The 20209-nt window shown below is 39.1% G+C and overlaps 2 protein-coding genes across 4 annotated transcripts in view; one reads left to right on the top strand and one right to left on the bottom strand.

The window, feature by feature from the left end:
- LOC128642004 (uncharacterized) overlaps positions 1-15424 on the bottom strand; it is an 86561-nt gene extending 71137 nt beyond the window's left edge. Inside the window, exons 1-2 of one of the 2 annotated variants that reach the window (XM_053694640.1) lie at positions 15382-15424; positions 9580-10494 (exon numbers count right to left, since the gene is read on the bottom strand). In XM_053694640.1, the coding sequence (XP_053550615.1) occupies positions 9580-10006 (427 nt within the window). In that variant the 5' untranslated portion in view covers positions 10007-10494; positions 15382-15424. Of the gene's footprint in view, positions 1-9579; positions 10495-15222; positions 15349-15381 lie in introns of those variants that run through there. The other variant, XM_053694639.1, reaches the window with a different exon arrangement.
- Positions 15425-15473: 49 nt separating this feature from the next.
- RNPS1 (RNA binding protein with serine rich domain 1) overlaps positions 15474-20209 on the top strand; it is a 36561-nt gene continuing 31825 nt past the window's right edge. For both annotated transcript variants that reach the window (XM_053694641.1, XM_053694642.1), the window contains exon 1: positions 15474-15592. In XM_053694641.1, the coding sequence (XP_053550616.1) occupies positions 15516-15592 (77 nt within the window). In that variant the 5' untranslated portion in view covers positions 15474-15515. The remainder of the gene's footprint in view (positions 15593-20209) is intronic.

Consider the following 20209-nt stretch of genomic DNA (forward strand, 5'->3'; position numbering starts at 1 on the left):
GTACCCTGCACGTCCTCGGTCGTTAAGGGGTTAATTTCGGCCTGGCACTTATTTGGACACCTAAATCTAGTCAGAAAGGCCCCTCCACTCTGGAATGAAGAGGGAGGAGGCCTCATTTTCAGGCCTCAATTGCGCAGTTGATTTTGCCTAGACAGTCCATGCAGCTTCATGTGGGGCATCAGAAAGGACTCCAGAGAGGCTTATTTCCTACTAAAATAATCCCTAAGTAAAGGCTACAGGGGAAGCTGGGGCTAGTACTGTAGTGTGTTAACCGGTTAATAACTGTTATTAGCTCCGGTTTGGGCATTAAGGAGTTAATTGGTCTGAAAATTTGTGTGCAATCTTTTCAAAGCATTAAGGCTCTGTGGTGAAAATTTCATTAAAATCGGATGTTTATTTCATGGTTTTTTGATGTTTCAGTAATAATGTGTGCTCTTTTATTATTTAAAGAGACAGTAACGTTTTTGTCAAAAATAATTTTTATTGCATTGTAGTTCTGTTTAAGCCTGTCAAACATGTCTGAATCTTCAGATAGACTATGTTCTCTATGTCCAAAGGCCAAGGTGGTTCTCCCATTAAATTTATGTGTGCAGTGTGCCATAGCGTCCAACCAGCTTAAGGACAGTACAATCACACTTAAAAATATAGCCCAAGATGATTCTTTAGCTGAAGGTAGTGAAGATAGCTTGCTTTCCTCTCCTTCTGTGTCAACACCAGCTATGCCCACGAAGGCGATGCCCAGTACATCTAGCGCACCAATTGCGATTGCTATGCAACAATTAGCATTTTTTATCTAAACTGCCAGCCTTTCCTAGGAAGCGTGATTGCTCAGTTTTAAACACAGACAATGAGCAAGCAGACGCAGAGGATAATTTATCTGTAGTGCCCTCACATCAAGCTGACTTGGCGGTGAGGGAGGGCCTGTCTGAGGGTCCTATGAATAAAAAATTAGAAGGGTTGCTTAATAAAATTTTTGTTCAGCAAGGTTTCATTCTTCAACCAATTTCGTGCATTATTCCTGTCACCACGGCGGCGTCTTTTTGGTTCGATGAACTAGAAAATTCGCTCCAGAAGGAGACTCCATATGATGAAGTCATGGACAGAATTCACGCACTGAAGTTGGCTAATTCCTTTATTTCAGATGCCGCTTTTCAATTAGCAGCGAAAAATTCAGGTTTTGCAATAGTGGAGCGCAGGGCGCTTTGGCTAAAATCTTGGTCGGCGGATGTGTCGTCCAAAACAAAATTGCTTACTATTCCTTTCAAGGGTAAGACCCTATTCGGGCCAGAATTGAAAGAGATTATTTAAGACATCACTGGGGGAAAGGGCCATGCCCTTCCACAGGATAGATCTTTCAAAGCAAAAAATAAGTCAAATTTTCGTTCCTTTCGCAATTTCAGGAACGGACCGGCTCCTAGCTCTACAGCCTCTAGACAAGAGGGTAACACTTCCCAGCACAAACCAGCATGGAAACCATTGAAAGGCTGGAACAAGGGGAAACAGGCCAAGAAGCCTGCTGCTGCTACCAAATCAGCATGAAAGGATAGCCCCCGATCCGGGACCGGATCTGGTAGGGGGCAGACTCTCTCTCTTTGCTCAGGAAAGAGATGTCCTAGACCCCTGGGCTTTAGAGATTGTCTCTCAGGGGTATCTCCTAGAATTCAAGGACCTTCCTCCAAAGGGAAGGTTTCACATGTCTCGCTTGTCTTTAGACCAGACAAAGAGATGGGCATTCTTACATTGCGCAGAAGACCTTTTAAAAATGGGAGTGATACACCCAGTTCCAAAAGCAGAACAAGGACTGGGTTTTTACTCAAACCTGTTTGTAGTTCCCAAAAAGGAGGGAACGTTCAGGCCAATTCTGGACTTAAAGATCCTAAACAAATTCCTCAGAGTTTCATCATTCAAAATGGAAACAATTCGAACAATTTTACCAATGATCCAGGAGGGTCAATACATGACTACCGTGGACCTAAAGGATGCATACCTGCATATTCCGATCCACAAAGTTCACCATCAGTTCCTAAGGTTCGCCTTCCTGGACAAGCATTATCAGTTTGTGGCTCTTCCCTTCGGATTGACCACTGCTCCAAGAATTTTTACAAAGGTGTTAGGATACCTTCTAGCAGTGCTAAGGCCAAGGGGCATTGCGGTAGCACCTTACCTAGACGACATCTTAATTCAGGCGTCGTCCTTCCACAAAGCAAAGGCTCATACGGATATTGTTCTAGCCTTTCTAAGGTCTCACGGGTGGAAGGTGAACGTAGAAAAAAGTTCTCTGTCCCCGGTCACAAGGGTTCCCTTCCTGGGAACAATAATATGCCATTCCTCAGCCTTCTGTGGCTCAGTGCATGGAGGTAATCGGTCTAATGGTTGCGGCAATGGACATAGTTCCTTTTGCCAGAATTCATCTAAGACCATTGCAACTGTGCATGCTCAAGCAGTGGAATGGGGATTATGCAGATTTGTCTCCCCATACAAATGGACCAGAAAACCAGAGACTCGCTCCTCTGGTGGTTGTCTCAGGATCACCTGTCTCAGGGAATGAGTTTCCGCAGACCAGAGTGGATCATTGTCACGACCGATGCCAGTCTCTTAGGATGGGGCGCGGTCTGGGACTCCCTGAAAGCTCAGGGTCTATGGTCTCGGGAAGAATCTCTTCTCCCGATAAACATTTTGGAACTGAGAGCGATATTCAATGCGCTCCTGGCTTGGCCTCAACTAGAGGAGGCCAAATTCATAAGATTTCAGTCGGACATCATGACGACTGTAGCGTACATCAATCATCAGGGATGGCGATGAGAGAAGTATCCAAGATTATCAAATGGGTGGAGGATCACTCCTGCCATCTATCTGCAATTCACATCCCAGGAGTAGACAACTGGAAGGCGGATTATTTGAGTCGTCAGACTTTCCATCCGGGGGAGTGGGAACTTTACCCAGAGGCCTTTGCCCAGTTAACTCAACTATGGGGCATTCCAGATCTGGATCTGATGGCGTCTCGTCAGAACTCCAAGGTTCCACGCTACGGGTCCAGGTCCAGGGATCCCAAGGCGACATTGGTAGATGCATTAGTGGCGCCTTGGTCATTCAATCTAGCGTATGTCTTTCCACCGTTTCCTCTACTCCCCAGGCTAGTAGCCAGGATCAAACAGGGGAAGGCTTCGGTGATTCTAATAGCTCCTGCGTGGCCACGCAGGACTTGGTATGCCGACCTGGTGAATATGTCATCAGCTCCACCATGGAAGCTACCATTGAGACAGGACCTTCTAGTGCAAGGTCCATTTGAACATCCAAACCTAGTTTCTCTGCAACTGACTGCTTGGAGATTGAACGCTTGATTCTATCTAAGCGTGGGTTTTCGGAATCAGTTATAGATACTCTGGTTCAGGCTGGAAAGCCTGTAACCAGGAGAATTTACCATAAAATATGGCAGAAATATCTCTATTGGTGCGAATCCAAGGGTTACTCATGGAGTAAAATTAGGATTCCAAGGATTCTTTCCTTTCTCCAAGAAGGATTGGAGAAAGGTCTGTCAGCTAGTTCTTTAAAAGGACAGATATCTGCTCTGTCTGTCTTGTTACACAAACGTCTGGCAGCTGTGCCAGATGTTCAGGCGTTCGTACAGGCGTTAGTCAGAATCAAGCCTGTCTACAGACCTGTGACTCCTCCATGGAGTCTAAATTTAGTTCTTTCAGTTCTTCAAGGGGTTCCGTTTGAACCTTTACATTCCATAGATATTAAGTTACTATCTTGGAAAGTTTTGTTTTTGGTTGCCATTTCTTCTGCTAGAAGAGTTTATGAATTGTCTGCTTTGCAGTGTAATTCACCCTATCTGGTTTTTCATTCAGATAAGGTAGTTTTACTTACCAAGCCTGGTTTTCTTCCAAAGGTGGTTTCCAATAGGAATATTAACCAGGAAATAGTTGTTCCTTCTCTGTGTCCTAATCCAGTTTCAAAGAAGGAACGTTTGTTACACAATCTAGATGTGGTTCGTGCTTTAAAATTCTATCTAGAAGCAACAAAAGATTTCAGACAGACATCTTCCTTGTTTGTCGTCTATTGTGGTAAGAGGAGAGGTCAGAAAGCTACTGCTACCTCTCTTTCCTTCTGGTTAAAAAGCATCATCCGATTGGCTTATGAGACTGCCGGACGGCAGCCTCCTGAACGAATTACTGCTCATTCTACTAGAGCTGTGGCTTCCACATGGGCCTTCAAGAATGAGGCTTCTGTTGAACAGATCTGTAAGGCAGCGACGTGGTCTTCTCTGCATACATTTGCCAAATTTTACAAATTCGATACTTATGCTTCTTCGGAGGCTATTTTTGGGAGAAAGGTTTTACAAGCAGTGGTGCCTTCCGTTTAGGTTACCTGACTTGCTCCCTCCCTTCATCCGTGTCCTAAAGCTTTGGTATTGGTTCCCACAAGTAAGGATGAAGCCGTGGACCGGACACACCAATGTAGGAGAAAACAGAATTTATGTTTACCTGATAAATTTCTTTCTCCTACGGTGTGTCCGGTCCACGGCCCGCCCTGGCTTTTAGTCAGGTTTAAAATTTTTGTTTTTGTACACTACAGTCACCACTGCACCCTATGGTTCTCCTTTTTCTCCTGACCGTCGGTCGAATGACTGGGGGGCGGAGCTAGAGGGGGAGCTATATGGACAGCTCTGCTGTTGTGCTCTCTTTGCCACTTCCTGTAGGGAATGAGAATATCCCACAAGTAAGGATGAAGCCGTGGACCGGACACACCGTAGGAGAAAGAAATTTATCAGGTAAACATAAATTCTGTTTTCTGAGTATTAGACCCCCAAAGGTTTATTGTAGCTTTAAATACCACTCGCCTACAATATGTCCCTCTAATAATAACTGCTTTTTATTTAAATCATTATAAGGATCGCCATGTGGCGTCCAACACTTACTTCTATGCTTGAATGTCCCTCTGGGCCCTAACGATGCACCCTGTGCTCCATAAGCAGTGTGACGTTTGCTTCTTATTTTTGACCCTCGTAAGGGCTAAGCACAGTGTCGGGTCGAGAGGCTAGTCGGTCCCCAGTAACTCGGTCAGGTACCTCTGTTATTGGCTGCGTGTGAGCCTCCGGTATAGCCGGCAGCTGAAGTAATGCAGCCAAGATGGCGCCTGTCTCCTCCGGGCCTCCACCTCAGAGTCCCTCCGGTTTGTCTAGAGACTGCTCCTGCAGCTGATGCTGTTAAATTAGGCACTCAGTTAATGCAGGATGTTCCTGTGAGCAAAGTTCTCTATTGAAAGCCCATTTAGACAACCCTTATTGCGGTCTAGAAGCACCGACAGAAACGGAGCTGTTTCAGAGTGCGTCCATGCCCCAGCATGGCTTAGCTCCACCCCCTTTTTCTCTTCCTTTTTTAACCATTGCCTGGTCATATTTAGATAGATCATTGTGACCTGTTTTGGGGTTTACCTTTTATCTGTCACATATAGAGAGCACTCACGTTTTCCTTTGTAAATGTCCCTTTAAAAGCCATGCAAAGCACCTTGCAAAATTCTTCTGAAGGACTGTATTCAATACCATGGCTTGTTAGTAATGACTTCCACTATAGACACACTAATGAATGCAGTGATTTGGTTGTTGAAGAATTTAAGTTTGCCTACTCATAAAATTCTTTAGAAAAATCCACATTTTAAAAGGGAAAGTAAAAACCAAAAATGTTATCGTTTATAAAGATTGATAATCCCTTTATTTACCATTCCCCAGTTTTGCATAACCAACACTATTATATTAATATACTTTTTACCTCTAATTATCTACGCCAGTGTTTTTCAACCAGTGTGCCGTGAGAGATCCTCAGGTGTGCCGCGGCTGACAACAGTGCGGGGGTGTCCCTCTTTCAAATTTTGAAATATTGGGAGGTATGTGACAGGCTCATCAGGCATTATTTACAACCATGACATTGACATTCATTCACAGACAATCATTATGATTGTTTGTAAATGAGTGTCAATATGTGCAAGAATGTGTATGGTGTTAACTCTATGTCAGACCTATTGAGCTCACAAAGCTGCCCCAATTTCTGATATTCTCCTAATATCAGAGGTTTGGTTCAAGTTTTGTGTAAGGGTGGGGAGCGCTAAAAAATAGCTGTGAGTTGGACTGTGTTTGGTCTATTTGTATTACAATATTGTGCCTTTAAAATTTGTTTTATATTATTTAAAATGTGATAATTAACAACTAGTGTCTGTAACTAATCAGTTGCTTTTTAACTTGAAAACCTTCTGTGTATTCGTGAAATATTTATTAACACCTTTCCGTGCAGTACAAGTGTATATGTAATAAAATTGTTTAGTAGTGATAGTGAACTTATATTGGTGACTGATAGATAATCTGGCTTTGGAATTTATTATACGTCTGTAATCAACACTGTTTGTAGTGTACACATCTAAAATCAACTTTCCCTTTATCCAACCGTAAATTAATATTATAAATTGACACTCTTTTGTATTTAAGAGTGGGATATGTTATCCGTACTTCTGATAGAAATGACACTAAACGTGTATATATTCAGAGAATAGTTTACTTACATATATATATATATATATATATATATATATATATATATATATATATATATATATATAACAGAAATGACAAAAAATAAAAATAATAAAATCTTTGTTTAAAATTTTTTCACAGATAAAGAGTTGTTAAACACAAATGTCTTTTTGAATATACGGGTAATGCTGTTAACCTTATGTTTTTATCTGTGTCTTCCAATTAGTATATTGCTTATATCCTATAATTCAAAACATTCATATAAAATATGCATACAGGTATATACAATCTTTTATGATCCCATGTATAAAACTTCATATAAAAAAGTTCTTATGTACTCCTGAGAGGAACTGTTTCAAATTCTAGTATTGTATCAAAATGTTATTTCTTTTACGGAACACACTTTCTCATACGTACATATGCTAATATATTAGAGATCCTTTGAAGTTATGTATACAGTTTGCTTAGTCTGTTACTAAGTTGTGGCCACAACTGTTTTCCTTGAGTTTCGGTATCACCGGATGACGGTAATATTGAATGACATTAGTGTTGCACTCGCCCTAACCGGACCTCCGATTATTCTTACCTCGTTGTGTTACAGGGGTCCTGGGAAGCTGCTCGTTACTGGTTTTACCTTAGTAAGGGAGGATAAGCGTCTCTCCGTTTGAAAAATTCCCGGCGGCTTACTTCCTATCCCTGACGTCGTCCGTTCCACGTGACTTGTTTGAGGCCAAATCGGGTAACCGGATCGTGGGGGGGGGAGTGTGCCTCTTCGATATCTTGGTTCTTTGGTTCTCTGGAACCTTTGTAATCCACACAGGATTGTCTGTCTACACGTTTCAGCGCTCTCATGCACCTTTATCAAGACTTGTATTATTAGTGTGTATTTTGGCTCTATTTAAGGTTCCGGTCTAGCTGTACAACTCCTCCCATTTCGTTCAGCGTTCAATCCTCCTTCATGTTAATGAATGTATTTGTACATTCTTGTTATTCTAAAATTATTGTAATACTTTTCTAAAAACATTTGTTTTCACAATTCATATGGGATCCATTTCTCTGGTGTAAATAACATCAAATATTATATTTGTGGATACACAAGTTTCTTGCTATATCAATATTTATGAGTGTCAGTATGTCATGTATAGTTTGTAGGAGGCATGGCAGCACAGTACTATATATATATATATATATATATATATATATATATATATATATATATATATATATATATCCTTCTGGTTCAGCACTCACAACTCCTGTCCGGGGTGCTCAGCAACTAACAAATATTCCAAATAAAGTAGACACTCTCGATTTACATTCACAAATTTTTACTGTGCAATAAGTGACGTTTCGGGGTTTCACCCCCGTCCTCAGACTTATACACACACACATATATATATATCCTGTATTAGGCTGCAATGTGTGATTTTGTAACATTTTGGGATGGTGGTGTGTTACAGGATTTTTTAATGTAAAAAAAGTGTGCCACGGCAAAAAAAAAAGGTTGCAAATCACTGATCTAAGCTTCTGCAGACTGCCTCCTTTTCTCAGATCTTTTGAAAGACTTGCATTTCAGGCAATTAGTGCTGACTCTTAAATAACTTTACTTGCGTGAGCACAATATTATTTATATGAAACACATGAACTAACGCCCTCTAGCTGTGAAAAATGTAAAATGCATTAAAAGGGACAGTCTACACCAGAATTTTTATTGTTTGAAAAAAAAGAAAATCCCTTTATTACCCATTCCCTAGTTTTGCATTACCAACACAGTTATATAAATACAATGTTTACCTCTGTGATTACCTTGTATCTAAGCCTCTGCAAACTGCCCCCTTATTTCAGTCCTTTTGACAGACATCCATTTTAGCCAATCAGAGCTTGCTCACTGGAACTCCACGTGCGTGAGCACAGTGTTATCTATATGACATACGTGAACTAACACCCTTTAGTGGTGAAAAACTGTCAAAATGCCCTGAGAGAAGAGGCGGCCTTCAAGGGCTTAGAAATTAGCATATGAACCTCCTAGGTTTAGCTTTCAACTAAGAATACCAAGAGAACAAAGCAAAATTGGTGATAAAAGTAAATTGGAAAATTGTTAAAAATTACATTCTCTATCTGAATCATGAAAGTTTATTTTGGACTAGATAGTCCCTTTAATTTAAGAGGTGGCCTTCAAGAGCTTAGAAATTAGCATACGAGTCTACTTAGGTTTAGCTTTCATTTAAGAATAACAAGAGAAAAAAGCAAATTTGATGATGAAAGTAAATGAGAAAGTGGTTTAAAATTGCATGCCCTATCTGAATCATGAAAGTTTAATTTGGCTTTACTTATCTCTTCTTTAAAGGGACACTGAACCCAAATTTTTTTCTTTTGTGATTTAGATAGAGCATGCAATTTGAAGCAACTTTCTAATTTACTCCTATTATCATTTTTTCTTCGTTCTCTTGCTATCTTTATTTAAAAAAGAAGGCATCTAAGCTTTTTTCTTGGTTCAGACCTCTGGACAGCACTTTTTTATTGGTGGATGAATTTATCCACCAATCAGCAAGAACAACCCAGGTTGTTCACCAAAAATGGGCCGGCATCTAAACTTACATTTCAAATAAAGATACCAAGAGAATAAAGACAATTTGATAATAGGAGTAAATTAGAAAGTTGCTTAAAATGTCATGCTCTATCTGAATCACGAAAGAAAAAATTTGGGTCAAGTGTCCCTTTAAGTATTTAAATATAACAAACAATATATGGGATTTTTCTCTAGTAGATATGAGGCCTCCTGATATATAAATATCTTTCAAACAGACCCATTAATTATTACTAACTTTACACATTTATGGGAACCCAGTTACCATGATGTTCCTATACAGATAGGTCCAGTTATAGAGATTTAAAAAGGGATGTGACGTGTAACAGATTTGGACCACCTCAATTCAGATACTTTGTTATAGTATTTTAATTTAGAATGCTTGTCATTTCTAATCCATGATATCGAACACTTTCTTTTCACTACTAAAAAGCCTTTAAAAATACAATTATCGTATTGTACTCACGTGTCGCTACTGGCACTGTTCCCTGGGAGGATGCTCTCTGGGTCTTAGTTACATGCTGGAAAGCATGGTTTCCTTCAGATAGAGAAGTTACACTTACTATCTTGATGCCGTCCTCCTTAATTGTATCTGCCTGACTTACAGAACCTACACTCCTGGCAGCTTGAGTCACTTTTTTATGGCCATTATTATCCTGCAAGAGATTCCAGAGCTGTTTGTCTTCCCAGGGCTGTGCTTTTGGGATAGGATCCTGAGGTGCAACAACAGCCTTCTCAGGTTCAATGTTCTTTCGTTTCAGGAACAGGTAGATGGCTTGTGGCGTGACCTTGATATTATCCAACTCCAAGACCTTTTTGATCTTACGGAGGCTTAGTCCTGCTTTCCGCAACACCACAATCCTCTTCTTTGCTTGATCATCTAAGCGGCCCATAGCCCAAACTGCCGTTGGAGATTAGCACGTAGTAAAAAAATATATATATATATTTTTTAAAATATATATATATATATTGCAGTATAAATCTACCAATGAAAACAGATTCCTTTATGAAATGTAGCTAGTGAAAGGCATGTTTAATTTCCCATAAAGCTACAGAAATTATTTCTTCTTAATGTAGCGATTTATTTAGGAAACATTAAAAAGAGGTAAAATAAGGCAATGAAAAAACAGAAATCTAATAGTGGTTAGCAAACAGATCTCCACTTTGAAACTATGGTGAAAAAAAATCTAAACATTGGTTATATGATGGTCTACATACTCCATTATTTAAAAAGTAATGTTTGTCAATGCTTTGATAAAAAAAAATGAATTAAAAAAAAAAATAAAATGGAGAAATCCTCTTTAGAAAAATCAAGTCCAGTTAGGAAGGAAAAACCACCGCTTTCTTCTTGAATGCAGTATAGCATTAGGAGTATATAAAGCTGTAAAGGGGAAAAGACTACATTAAAGAAATCAAGCAAAACAAATTAAATACTTTTTAAATATTGATGGACTAAGCATTGCAAAGCATTCATGTTGTAAAATATACCCTATAATGTGATATAAAGAGGCTGTGAGTTGTGAATCTAGATGAGAGCATTGTAAACTTGTATAAAAGTATTTTATTCTTGAAATTAATTACTATGTTTGTCATGCTTGTGTGGCTGTAGGAGGGTTGTCCTTTTTATCAACTAAGCAGTCTGCCCTTTAGGACAAGTTATGTGTATGCCCTTTTAGTGCTCAGTGATTTCATGACAAATGTAATTCTGCTTGCATGCTGATCTGAAGAGTAAACTAGCCAGGAATAAATGTTTGCAGAGTGCAGTGTGTATAATGCATGCTATAGATTACCAGCCTGCTTGTTATAAATTAACCAAAGCCGCACACACACCACTTGTTTTGATGAGGCCATCAAACACATATGTTCTACTGCACCAAAATCAGAGATCTATTTCTCACACCAATAATACACAGGCATGATAACATGTACCCTCACCCCTTAATAACGGACAGACATGATAACATATACTCTCATCCACCCCTTTATAACAGACAGGCATGATAGCATGTATCCTTACCCCCCCCCCAACCCCTTAAGGACCAGCGACATACCCTGGACGTCAGTGGTCTTTCTATGGGGATTGTGTTATTAGTAGCACGGTCTCGCTGCCAGCGGTGAGACCACATTATTTCCAGTGACCAGGAGAGGGGGTGTAATAGCGCGGTCCCGACGCTTGGTACGTTGTGGTCATTCAGGAGTAAATAACAGATATGATAGCATATACCTTCACCCACCCCCTTTAACATACTAAAAAGTCCATAAACAGCAACATCTAAAGTGAATGACCTTTATTCCAAAGGAACCAGGGTTACAACTATAGCGACGTTTCAGGTCTCACACACTTAATCATGCATGATTAAAGTGAATGTAAATTTTGATGCTAAAGTGTCCGGTTTTTAAAAATTTGATTAAAAACAGGGGCACTTTAATTCATCAAAATTTACATTTCACTCCTGTTGTGAAGAAAAACAAAAAAAAAAAAAAAAAAAAAAAAAAAAAAAACTTACCTTTTAATCTTCACAGCAGCTCCAACTTCCCCCGGTCGTCGCAAAGCCATTTCTGATGTCAGAAATGATGGATAGGTCATCCTCCAATCACGGCTCCCCCCCCCGGGGGAATCAGTGTCTGATTCAACTCCGTGATTGGAGGAAGATGGATTCCTCATTTTAGACCCAGGAAGAGACTTTGTGATGGGTGGAGGAAGCTGGAGTTGCTGTGAAGATTAAAAGGGAAGTATTTTTTCACAACAGGAGTGAACTGTAAAATTTTGATGAATTAAAGTGCCCCTGTTTTTAATCGAATTTTTAAAAACCGGGCACTTTAGCACCAAAATTTACATTCACTTTAAGGGTGCGAGACCCGAAACGTTGCTATTATTGTAACCCTGGTTCCTTTGGAATAAAGGTCATTCAATTTAACCCTTTGAGTGCTAAGCACTTTCAAACCGGGGTGCTAAGCTGTTTAAAGGGTTTTTTTGTTGTTGTTTTTTTTTTAAATATATATTTTTTTTTTACTTTTTTTTCCACAGATCCCCAAGACTTACACTGTTGGAAAGGTTAGGCGATTACCTTTCCAACGGTGGGTCTTGGGGTCTGTAGCTGCTTAGATGCCGGAGATACAGGCTTCTAAGCAACATGCCCCCTTTTCCTATACTTAACATTGTTCTTTTTTAAATAAAGTTGCGTGTGACGTCACTGCGCTGCGCATAACGTGAAGCCCCGGCGATGCCTGACACTATATAGGCCCGATCGCCAGGGTAGGAGGCCCCGGACCTCCCTCAAGGTGGGAGAGTGCTAGCGACGGCTCTGAGCCATCGTTAGCACCTGAGTGGGAAACTCTGCAACGGCTCAGAGCCATTGTTAGCACTGAAAGGGTTAAGTGTTGCTGTGTGTGGACTTTTTAGTATTGGAAGGCTTGACAGTGGCCTTATCAGCGTGCTGTGCTTTGTTGCATCCTTTATAACATGATGGGCCTGGCATGACAGCATGTACAATTACCCCCCTAAATCCCACCCCTTAATAACAGACAGGCATGATAGCATATACCCTGACATTATAATACAGACAGATGTTAAAGGGACATGAAACCCACATTTTTTCTTTCATGATTTAGAAAGAGCATGCATTTTTAAACAACTTTCTAATTTACTTCTATTATCTAATTTGTTTTATTCTCTTGATATTCTTTGCTGAAAAGCATATCTAGATAGGCTCAGTAGCTGCCGATTGGTTCCTGCACATAGAAGCCTGGGGTGATTGGCTCACCCATATGCACTGCTTTTTCTTCAACTAAGAATATCTAAAAAATGAAGCAAAATAAATAATAGAAGTAAATTGTAATGTTGTTTAAATTTGTATTCTCTATCTGAATAATGAAAGAAAATGTTAGGGTTTAGTGTCCCTTTAAGACACTAAACTCTCACTTTCTCTTAAAGAAACAGAAAATTCCCTACATCATAGAAAATAGACTTTAAAAGGAATGTACATTAAAGGGACACTGAACCCAAATTTGTTCTTTCATGATTCAGATCACTCCTATTATGATTTACTCCTATTATCAAATTTTCTTCATTCTCTTGGAATCTTTATTTTAAAAGCAAGAATGTAAGTTAAGATGCCGGCCCATTTTTGGTGAACAACCTGTGTTGTCATTGCTGATTGGTGGATAAATTCATCCACCAATTAAAAAGGGCTGTCCAGAGTTCTGAACCAAACATTGTCTGGTTCCTTAGCTTAGATGCCTTCTTTTTCAAATAAAGATAGCAAGAGAACAAAGAAAAATGTATAATAGGAGTGAATTAGAAAGTTGCTTAAAATTGCATGCTCTGTCTGAACCACGAAAGAATTTTTTTTGGGTTCAGTGTCCCTTTAAAAAAAAAAATTGAAGGGATATAAACCCCAAAAGCTTTCTTTTGAGATTCAGACAAAGCATACAGTGTTTAAAAAGTTTCAAGTTTACTTGTCAAATCACATTTGCTTTGTTCCCATAGTATTCTTGGTTGAAGAGGTATTTAGGTAGGTGTCTGGCGCACTACATGGCAGAAAATAGTGCTGCCATCTAGTGTTCCTGCAAATAGATAAGTCTTGCAAAACTGCTGCCATATAATGCTTGACACGTGCATGCTCCTGAGCTTTACCTTCCTGCTTTTCAACAAAAAACAATAAGAGAACAAAGAAATTTGCATAATAGAATTAAAATTAGAAAGTTGGTTAAAATTGTATGCTCTATCTGAATCATGAAAGAAACATTCTGGGTTTAATTTTTTTTTTTTTTTAAATTAAATGTGCTTTTTGTCTTGGTATCCTTTGTTAAAAAGCATACCTAGATAGGCTCATATGAGCTCAGAAGCAAGCACGTGTCTAGCACGCTAGTGCAGCAGTGTTTTTAACAATGGATAACATTGCTACAAACATTGCTGCCATATAATGCTAAAGACATGTGTATATTCCTGAGCTCCTATAAGCCTACCCAGGTGTACTCTTCAACAAAGGATAACAAGAGAACAAAGTAAAAATTGATTATAGGAGCAAATGAAGTTTTCTTTTTTAACTGCATGTTCCGAACCCCTTTTAGGACTGCAGCATATTGAATTATTTATATAAAATGTATAGTAAACTTTTGAAAAAAAAAATTTTTAAGACTTTTTATCTTTTCCTAACACACACACCAGGACGAAATGCTTATCTCAACCAAAACTTTCACCAGCACAAGTAACCTTAACCCCTTTCCGCTGTTAGGATGTTCCATGCCACGCTAACTGCGCTGGGTTTTAGCTATAGCTGCTTCCTAAATGGGTTTGCGGGCTGGAGGGCGTGCCTAGATGTCATAAGCATTCCCCCCTGACCCCAAACCCATCGTTGAAATCACGCGATCGTTCAAGCGATTTTCACTTTTTTGTTTACATTGGAACTTTGTTCTGATGTAGACAAATAAGTCCCGACAGGATGGGGTCAGCCCCTTCCCACCGTTAAGACATTCCATGCCATCCTTACTGCACTGGGCTTTAGCGCCATTAGGACAGTATGGAATGTCCTAGTCGTTTATCTGTCCTGAAGCCATAGCGGCTTCCTAAATGGTATCGCGGGCAGGTGGGAGGGCGTGCCTAGCATCATATGCACTCCCCCCTGACCCAATCCCATCTTTGAAATCACGTGATCGCATGAACGATTTTTACTTACTTGTTTACATTTGAACTTCGCTGTAGACAAATAAGTCCCGGCAGGAAGGGGTTAATATACTCTAATGCAAAACCATTACTGAAAATGTTACACAATACATTGCCTTTATATACATACACAAAATTCTCCTGTTTCTAAAATATAGCTAGGGACATACAGTATACATATTTATAACCTCCCCTAACAAATCAGGGATTCTTACTTGAATTATCATGTCTAAAATATAGATATTAAGATACTGATCACCTAATGCATGAGTAATTTTTTACAGAAACATCAGGTCACCTCTCCTAATACGACAGTCTACATACAAAGTATATAAAACCCATAAGGCACATTACGTACCTTATCCCCATAGGCACCAACTTACTCTCATGTGCCTAATGTACAAGCTTTAAGAAACATATACTAAGCGCATTCCACCTACCTACCTAACACATCCTCTTGTTACAGCGAATATAAACACAAAGCCCCACTGCCAGTTTCTCTCGCTTTGTTTTTTATGCTGATAGGAAGCACCAGCACGGCCTTCTGGGATCTGATGCCACATTAGTAGGAGGACCTCAAACTGTAAATAACCCTTTGCTTACCTCGGTCTGCTATAGTTCTCTATTGCATTGCCCTTTAAATCGCTCAGCACGTCTTTAATGAAGTTCTGTTATTAAGACACGCCCACTTGTTGACGTCACCGACAAAGCGACAAAGGTTTCTTCCAGGCTTCAGGATGGCGGCCTCACGTCAGAGTGAGCGCGACGGGTTGTCTGAGCTGAGGAGAGAGCGGCAGCGAAAGGCCGGGAAAATGTAAGGGGTGATCAAGAATCCATTGCCATCCTTAGGGATCTTAACTTGTGTTGCTCCGGTGGCGGCCCTGCCTTGAATTATTGATGATTAGTATTAATTCTAAGATTATATTAGGTTTGGACGGGGGAGGGGATGAATGGTTTTGGGGGCTAAGGCCCCTACGCTATACCGTGGCTTCGTGCCTGACTAGGCCGATTCTGTACGTGCTGTATTCCTGTTGATTGACGATTGGGGCTCTTACGTGGTTGATGAACCCTCGTTTCCATATAGCGTTTTTGTAGGTTTAATTGTATTAAATGTAATTCAGTTGCAGAATAAAGTAAATGGCTGATGCCATCTTTATTTGCTGTGTGGGGTTAAACTGACCTGTAGGATATGGGTGTCAATATCTTCACATTAAAAAGTACACTTAAAGTTATTTTTTATCTCATGAGTGGACTGCGAGCAAAGTGTAGAAAACTTGTTAAAACAAAATTAAACCCTGTACTTTTTTTTTGTATAAACAGCTGTTAAAACTTAGTTTTGGCATTTTCTCCACCCTACAGCATTATTCCATTGTAAAAAAAAATATGGCTATTCAAGTAATGGCTCTGAATTTGTATTTCCAGGGACAAAAAGGGGAGTGACTTTTTTGTGTGTAAAAGTTTTGTTCTCCTCATAGATTTCCCAGGTAACAATTATCCTCTAGCACTGTCTGTAGATTGTTGCAAGCATTGATTGTAATTGTGTAAAGTGCTTTTTATAAAATGATCATTTTTGAATGTTTGCAACAATGTATTAACGTTTGTGACTCCAGTGAAACCACTGTTTACATTGAGGTGCAAAAAATAAAATGTAATAATTTGATAGAGCATTTTATGATTGCATGCAAAGGTGGTAAATACATTGTTTAAAGTGATGATAAATCCTAGAGTTTGTTTAACCATCACTAAAAACAAACCGTTTCTGTTTTGTAAAAAACAATGTGAAACTCACCCTATCTGTAAGGAAAGAAGATCGCTAACACAATAGCTGTGCTAGGATGTCAGTTGACGCACACAGCTATTGGTCTAGAGGTGGAAATGTCACCTCATTGAACAAAGCGCTCTGCCGTGGACGCTATGTAAGCAATCTACTTTCCTTACAGTTAGGGTGAGTTTTAACATCGTTTTTTACAAAACAAACGGTTTGTTTTTAGTGTTGGTAAATCCTAGCGTTTTTTATACGCTTGGGTTTACCATCACTTTAACCTCTTAAGGACATATGACAGAATTTTTCCGTCATAAAACAATTGAGCAAACTGAAAGCTGTGTCCTTAAAGGGTTAAGCCACAGAGCAGCAATGCAATACAGTGACTTAGCTGAACACATGAGGCATGTGTGTAGTTACCAGCCAGCTCCTACAGAGAGAACAAATTACATTTGGTAATATAAGTCAGTGTTCTCCCCAGGACCTTTTTCGTGGATGTACCACCTAGTTGATTTTAGTCACCACCCGGCTAAAATGAGCTAATATGTAAAAATTGTTGCACACTCAGTACATACAATTGTTAAATTATGCAATTTGTGCTTTGCATAGTGGAAAATGATATGAAAAAATATTACGCTACCCCCATCCGGCTACTTCATAATGCCACCCAGCTGACAAAATTTTCTGTGGAGAGCACTGAATGAATATTGAAAAGTCTCTTAAGATTGCACGTTTTATCTGAACCATGTCTTTGATGCCTCTCTCAGACTATGGGGAGAGCTGGACTTTTACCCCCTGAAATATCACTCCCCATTTAATCCCTGGATATTGGCACACTGCATTATTGTTCATGATTGAACCCAAATTGCAATGTTCAGTTATATTTCTAGCAGAGCAAATTGTCTCAAATGCTGAACATACATTTGCTCAACTTTCATAGTAGTGATGATTTAGTTTGATCTAAATGCAAAATGTTTAATCTTGTGCAGTGTTTTAAAAAAATTGGGTTTGTTTGGTGTCATTTCAAGGGTTCCTCAAAGCATGCGTTTGATTCCCCCCCCCCAGGTTTTGTTCTATACATCTCAATTCAAACACAATTATGGACTGCATAAGTATATAGTAAGTAAAATAATGTAGTACTGAAAAACTTCCGTGTTTGAGATTAATACATATTATTGGATGGATGGTAACTATTGCCTCTGTGGCTTTAATTGGATATTGATATTAAAGGGCCATGATACCCACATTTTTTCTTTCATGATTTAGAAAGAGAATGCATTTTTAAACATCTTTCTAATTTACTTCTATTATCTAATTTGTTTTATTCTCTTGATATTCTTTGCTGAAAAGCATATCTAGATATGCTCAGTAGCTGCTGATTGGTTGCTGCACATAGAAGCCTCGTGTGATTGGCTCACCCATGTGCATTGCTTTTTCTTCAAATAAGGATATCTAAAAAATGAAGCAAAATAAATAATAGAAGTAAATTGTAATGTTGTTTAAATGTGTATGTTCTATCTGAATCATTAAAGAAAGATTTTGGGTTTAGTGGCCCTTTAAGGGCTCATTTTATCAAGCCCTTCTCTCTGCGACTGCAGGTTCTTACAAAAGAACCCACTGTCACAATTCATCAAGCAGCGGTCATCAGACCGCTGCTTCCTAGTCACTTCTCCACCTCTTAGGTGGAGAATTTTAATCTCGTCCGACCAGGGAGATTGACAGCTTCTGCCCGCGCTTGATTGGCTGTGCACGGGGAGTCATTGCACGCAATGTTAAATTCTGCCAGCGGAATTTTGTCCGCCAGAGGCGAGCTGCAGCAGACAGGGACGCTTCTGTCCGCGTAGCTTGATAAATCGAGCCCTTAGGATTTCAACTTTTATAAGACAGACTAATGTTTCAAGATTTTATTTTTTCTATTTGTCATTTGTGTTCAAACACCCTGTGTAAAGCACTAACACTAGGCTTGTGATTTTATAATTTGGTTTGCGATAAATATTCTGTAGTCCTAGAGTATTTATTTCTGTTACTGTTAAACCCCTATCTGCTGGAGGGGGTTGTGATGAAAGGCAAGCGGTGGAAACTTAAGGCAATTTCGACCAATAAAGTACCCTAATTTTGAGGTCTGCCTCTTGCGGTTTTAGTGTTGCTGTAGCACGTTCTCCCCTCCCCCAACATATTTTGGTTACCTGAAACACTCAGAAAGAACCACGGGACCCCAATGGGATTTTTAACATGTATACAGATATGTTTATGAATTTTCACTTTTTTCCCTTTGTTATTTTTTTGTCTTTACATCATCTTTATGACATGCTTAAGCGATTAACAGTTGATTAAATTGTACATCTGCATATATTATCACTTGTGATTTATGCCATTTTCAGTATGTTGGACTCGCAACTTGTGATGTGCATTTTTCTCTAATAAATAAATGTAGGAAACTCCTCTACCTCTTTAGTTGAGCATTTTGTAAAGTTTCATAAGAAGAAAATGGTGGTGTGCCATTGAAAAGGTGTTTAGAACCACAATGAGGGGGGAGTTCATTACAAACTCCTTTGCAAATGAGAAATGTACTGCAGGGCTTGTCAAACCCAGGAGCCAGGGTAGTCACTGACTCCTAAAATTCTACATTCCTGGCTCTTAATGTTTAAACAGATTTGTTGATCACTGACATACTGGATCTTTAAATTAAGAACCAGAGTTTTTCTTGGTTTCAACTCCGATTTATAATTGGATTAATTATTTAGAGTAAAGCCCAGTGATAGACAAGTTCATTTTTTGGATATTTTGAACTTTTTTTGGGTATGAAGAATTATAAAATAATTTGCAATAAAATTATGATTATGTAAAACTATGCAGTTAATTTGTGCTTTGCATTGCTGAAAATGATATACTAGAAAACATTACACTGCCACCACCCGGCTACTTTATAATTCCACCGTGCTTATAACTCTGTATGTAAGTGGTGATGGGCCATACTAAACGAGTTTATTAAATATCCCCCTTTACGTTTAAAGGGATAGTCTTGTCAAAATTAAACTCTCATGATTCAGATAGTGCTGATGAATTTAAGCAACTTTCTAATTTACTCCTATTATCACATTTTCTTCGTTCTCTTGGTATCTTTATTTTAATGTAAGCTTAGGAGCCGACCCATTTTTGGTTCAGAACCTGGGTAGCGCTTGCTGGTTTGTGGCTAAACTTAGAGACCATTCAGAAAGCACCACCCAGGTGCTTATCCAAAAATGGGCTGGCTGCTAAGCTTACATTCTTGCTTTTTCAAATAAAGATACCAAGAGAACAAAAAATACTAGGGGTAAACTTTAAAGTTGCTTAAAATTGCATGCTCTATCTCACTGGTTTTAAACCTGTCCGCAGGCCTCCCCAACAGTCCAGGTTTTCTGGATTACCTTAGATGAGAGAAGGTAAAATAACCATATTTACTAATCGGCTGATTATTTCTCCTGTGCTCCAGTACAGATATCCTAAAAATATGGCCTGAAAACCAGTGCTCTATCATGAAAGTTTAATTTTGACTAGACTATCCATTTAAATTATCCTTTTTTTATTACCTGTGATAAATGCTGAAACATTTTCAGCACCGGATACTGTTAAGCAAAAAAAATGTTTATTTTGACACAGCATGCAGTAGTTAGTCTGCAATGGATAAAA

The sequence above is a fragment of the Bombina bombina genome, chromosome 11, assembly GCF_027579735.1.
Source record: "Bombina bombina isolate aBomBom1 chromosome 11, aBomBom1.pri, whole genome shotgun sequence".
Classification (NCBI taxonomy): domain Eukaryota; kingdom Metazoa; phylum Chordata; class Amphibia; order Anura; family Bombinatoridae; genus Bombina; species Bombina bombina.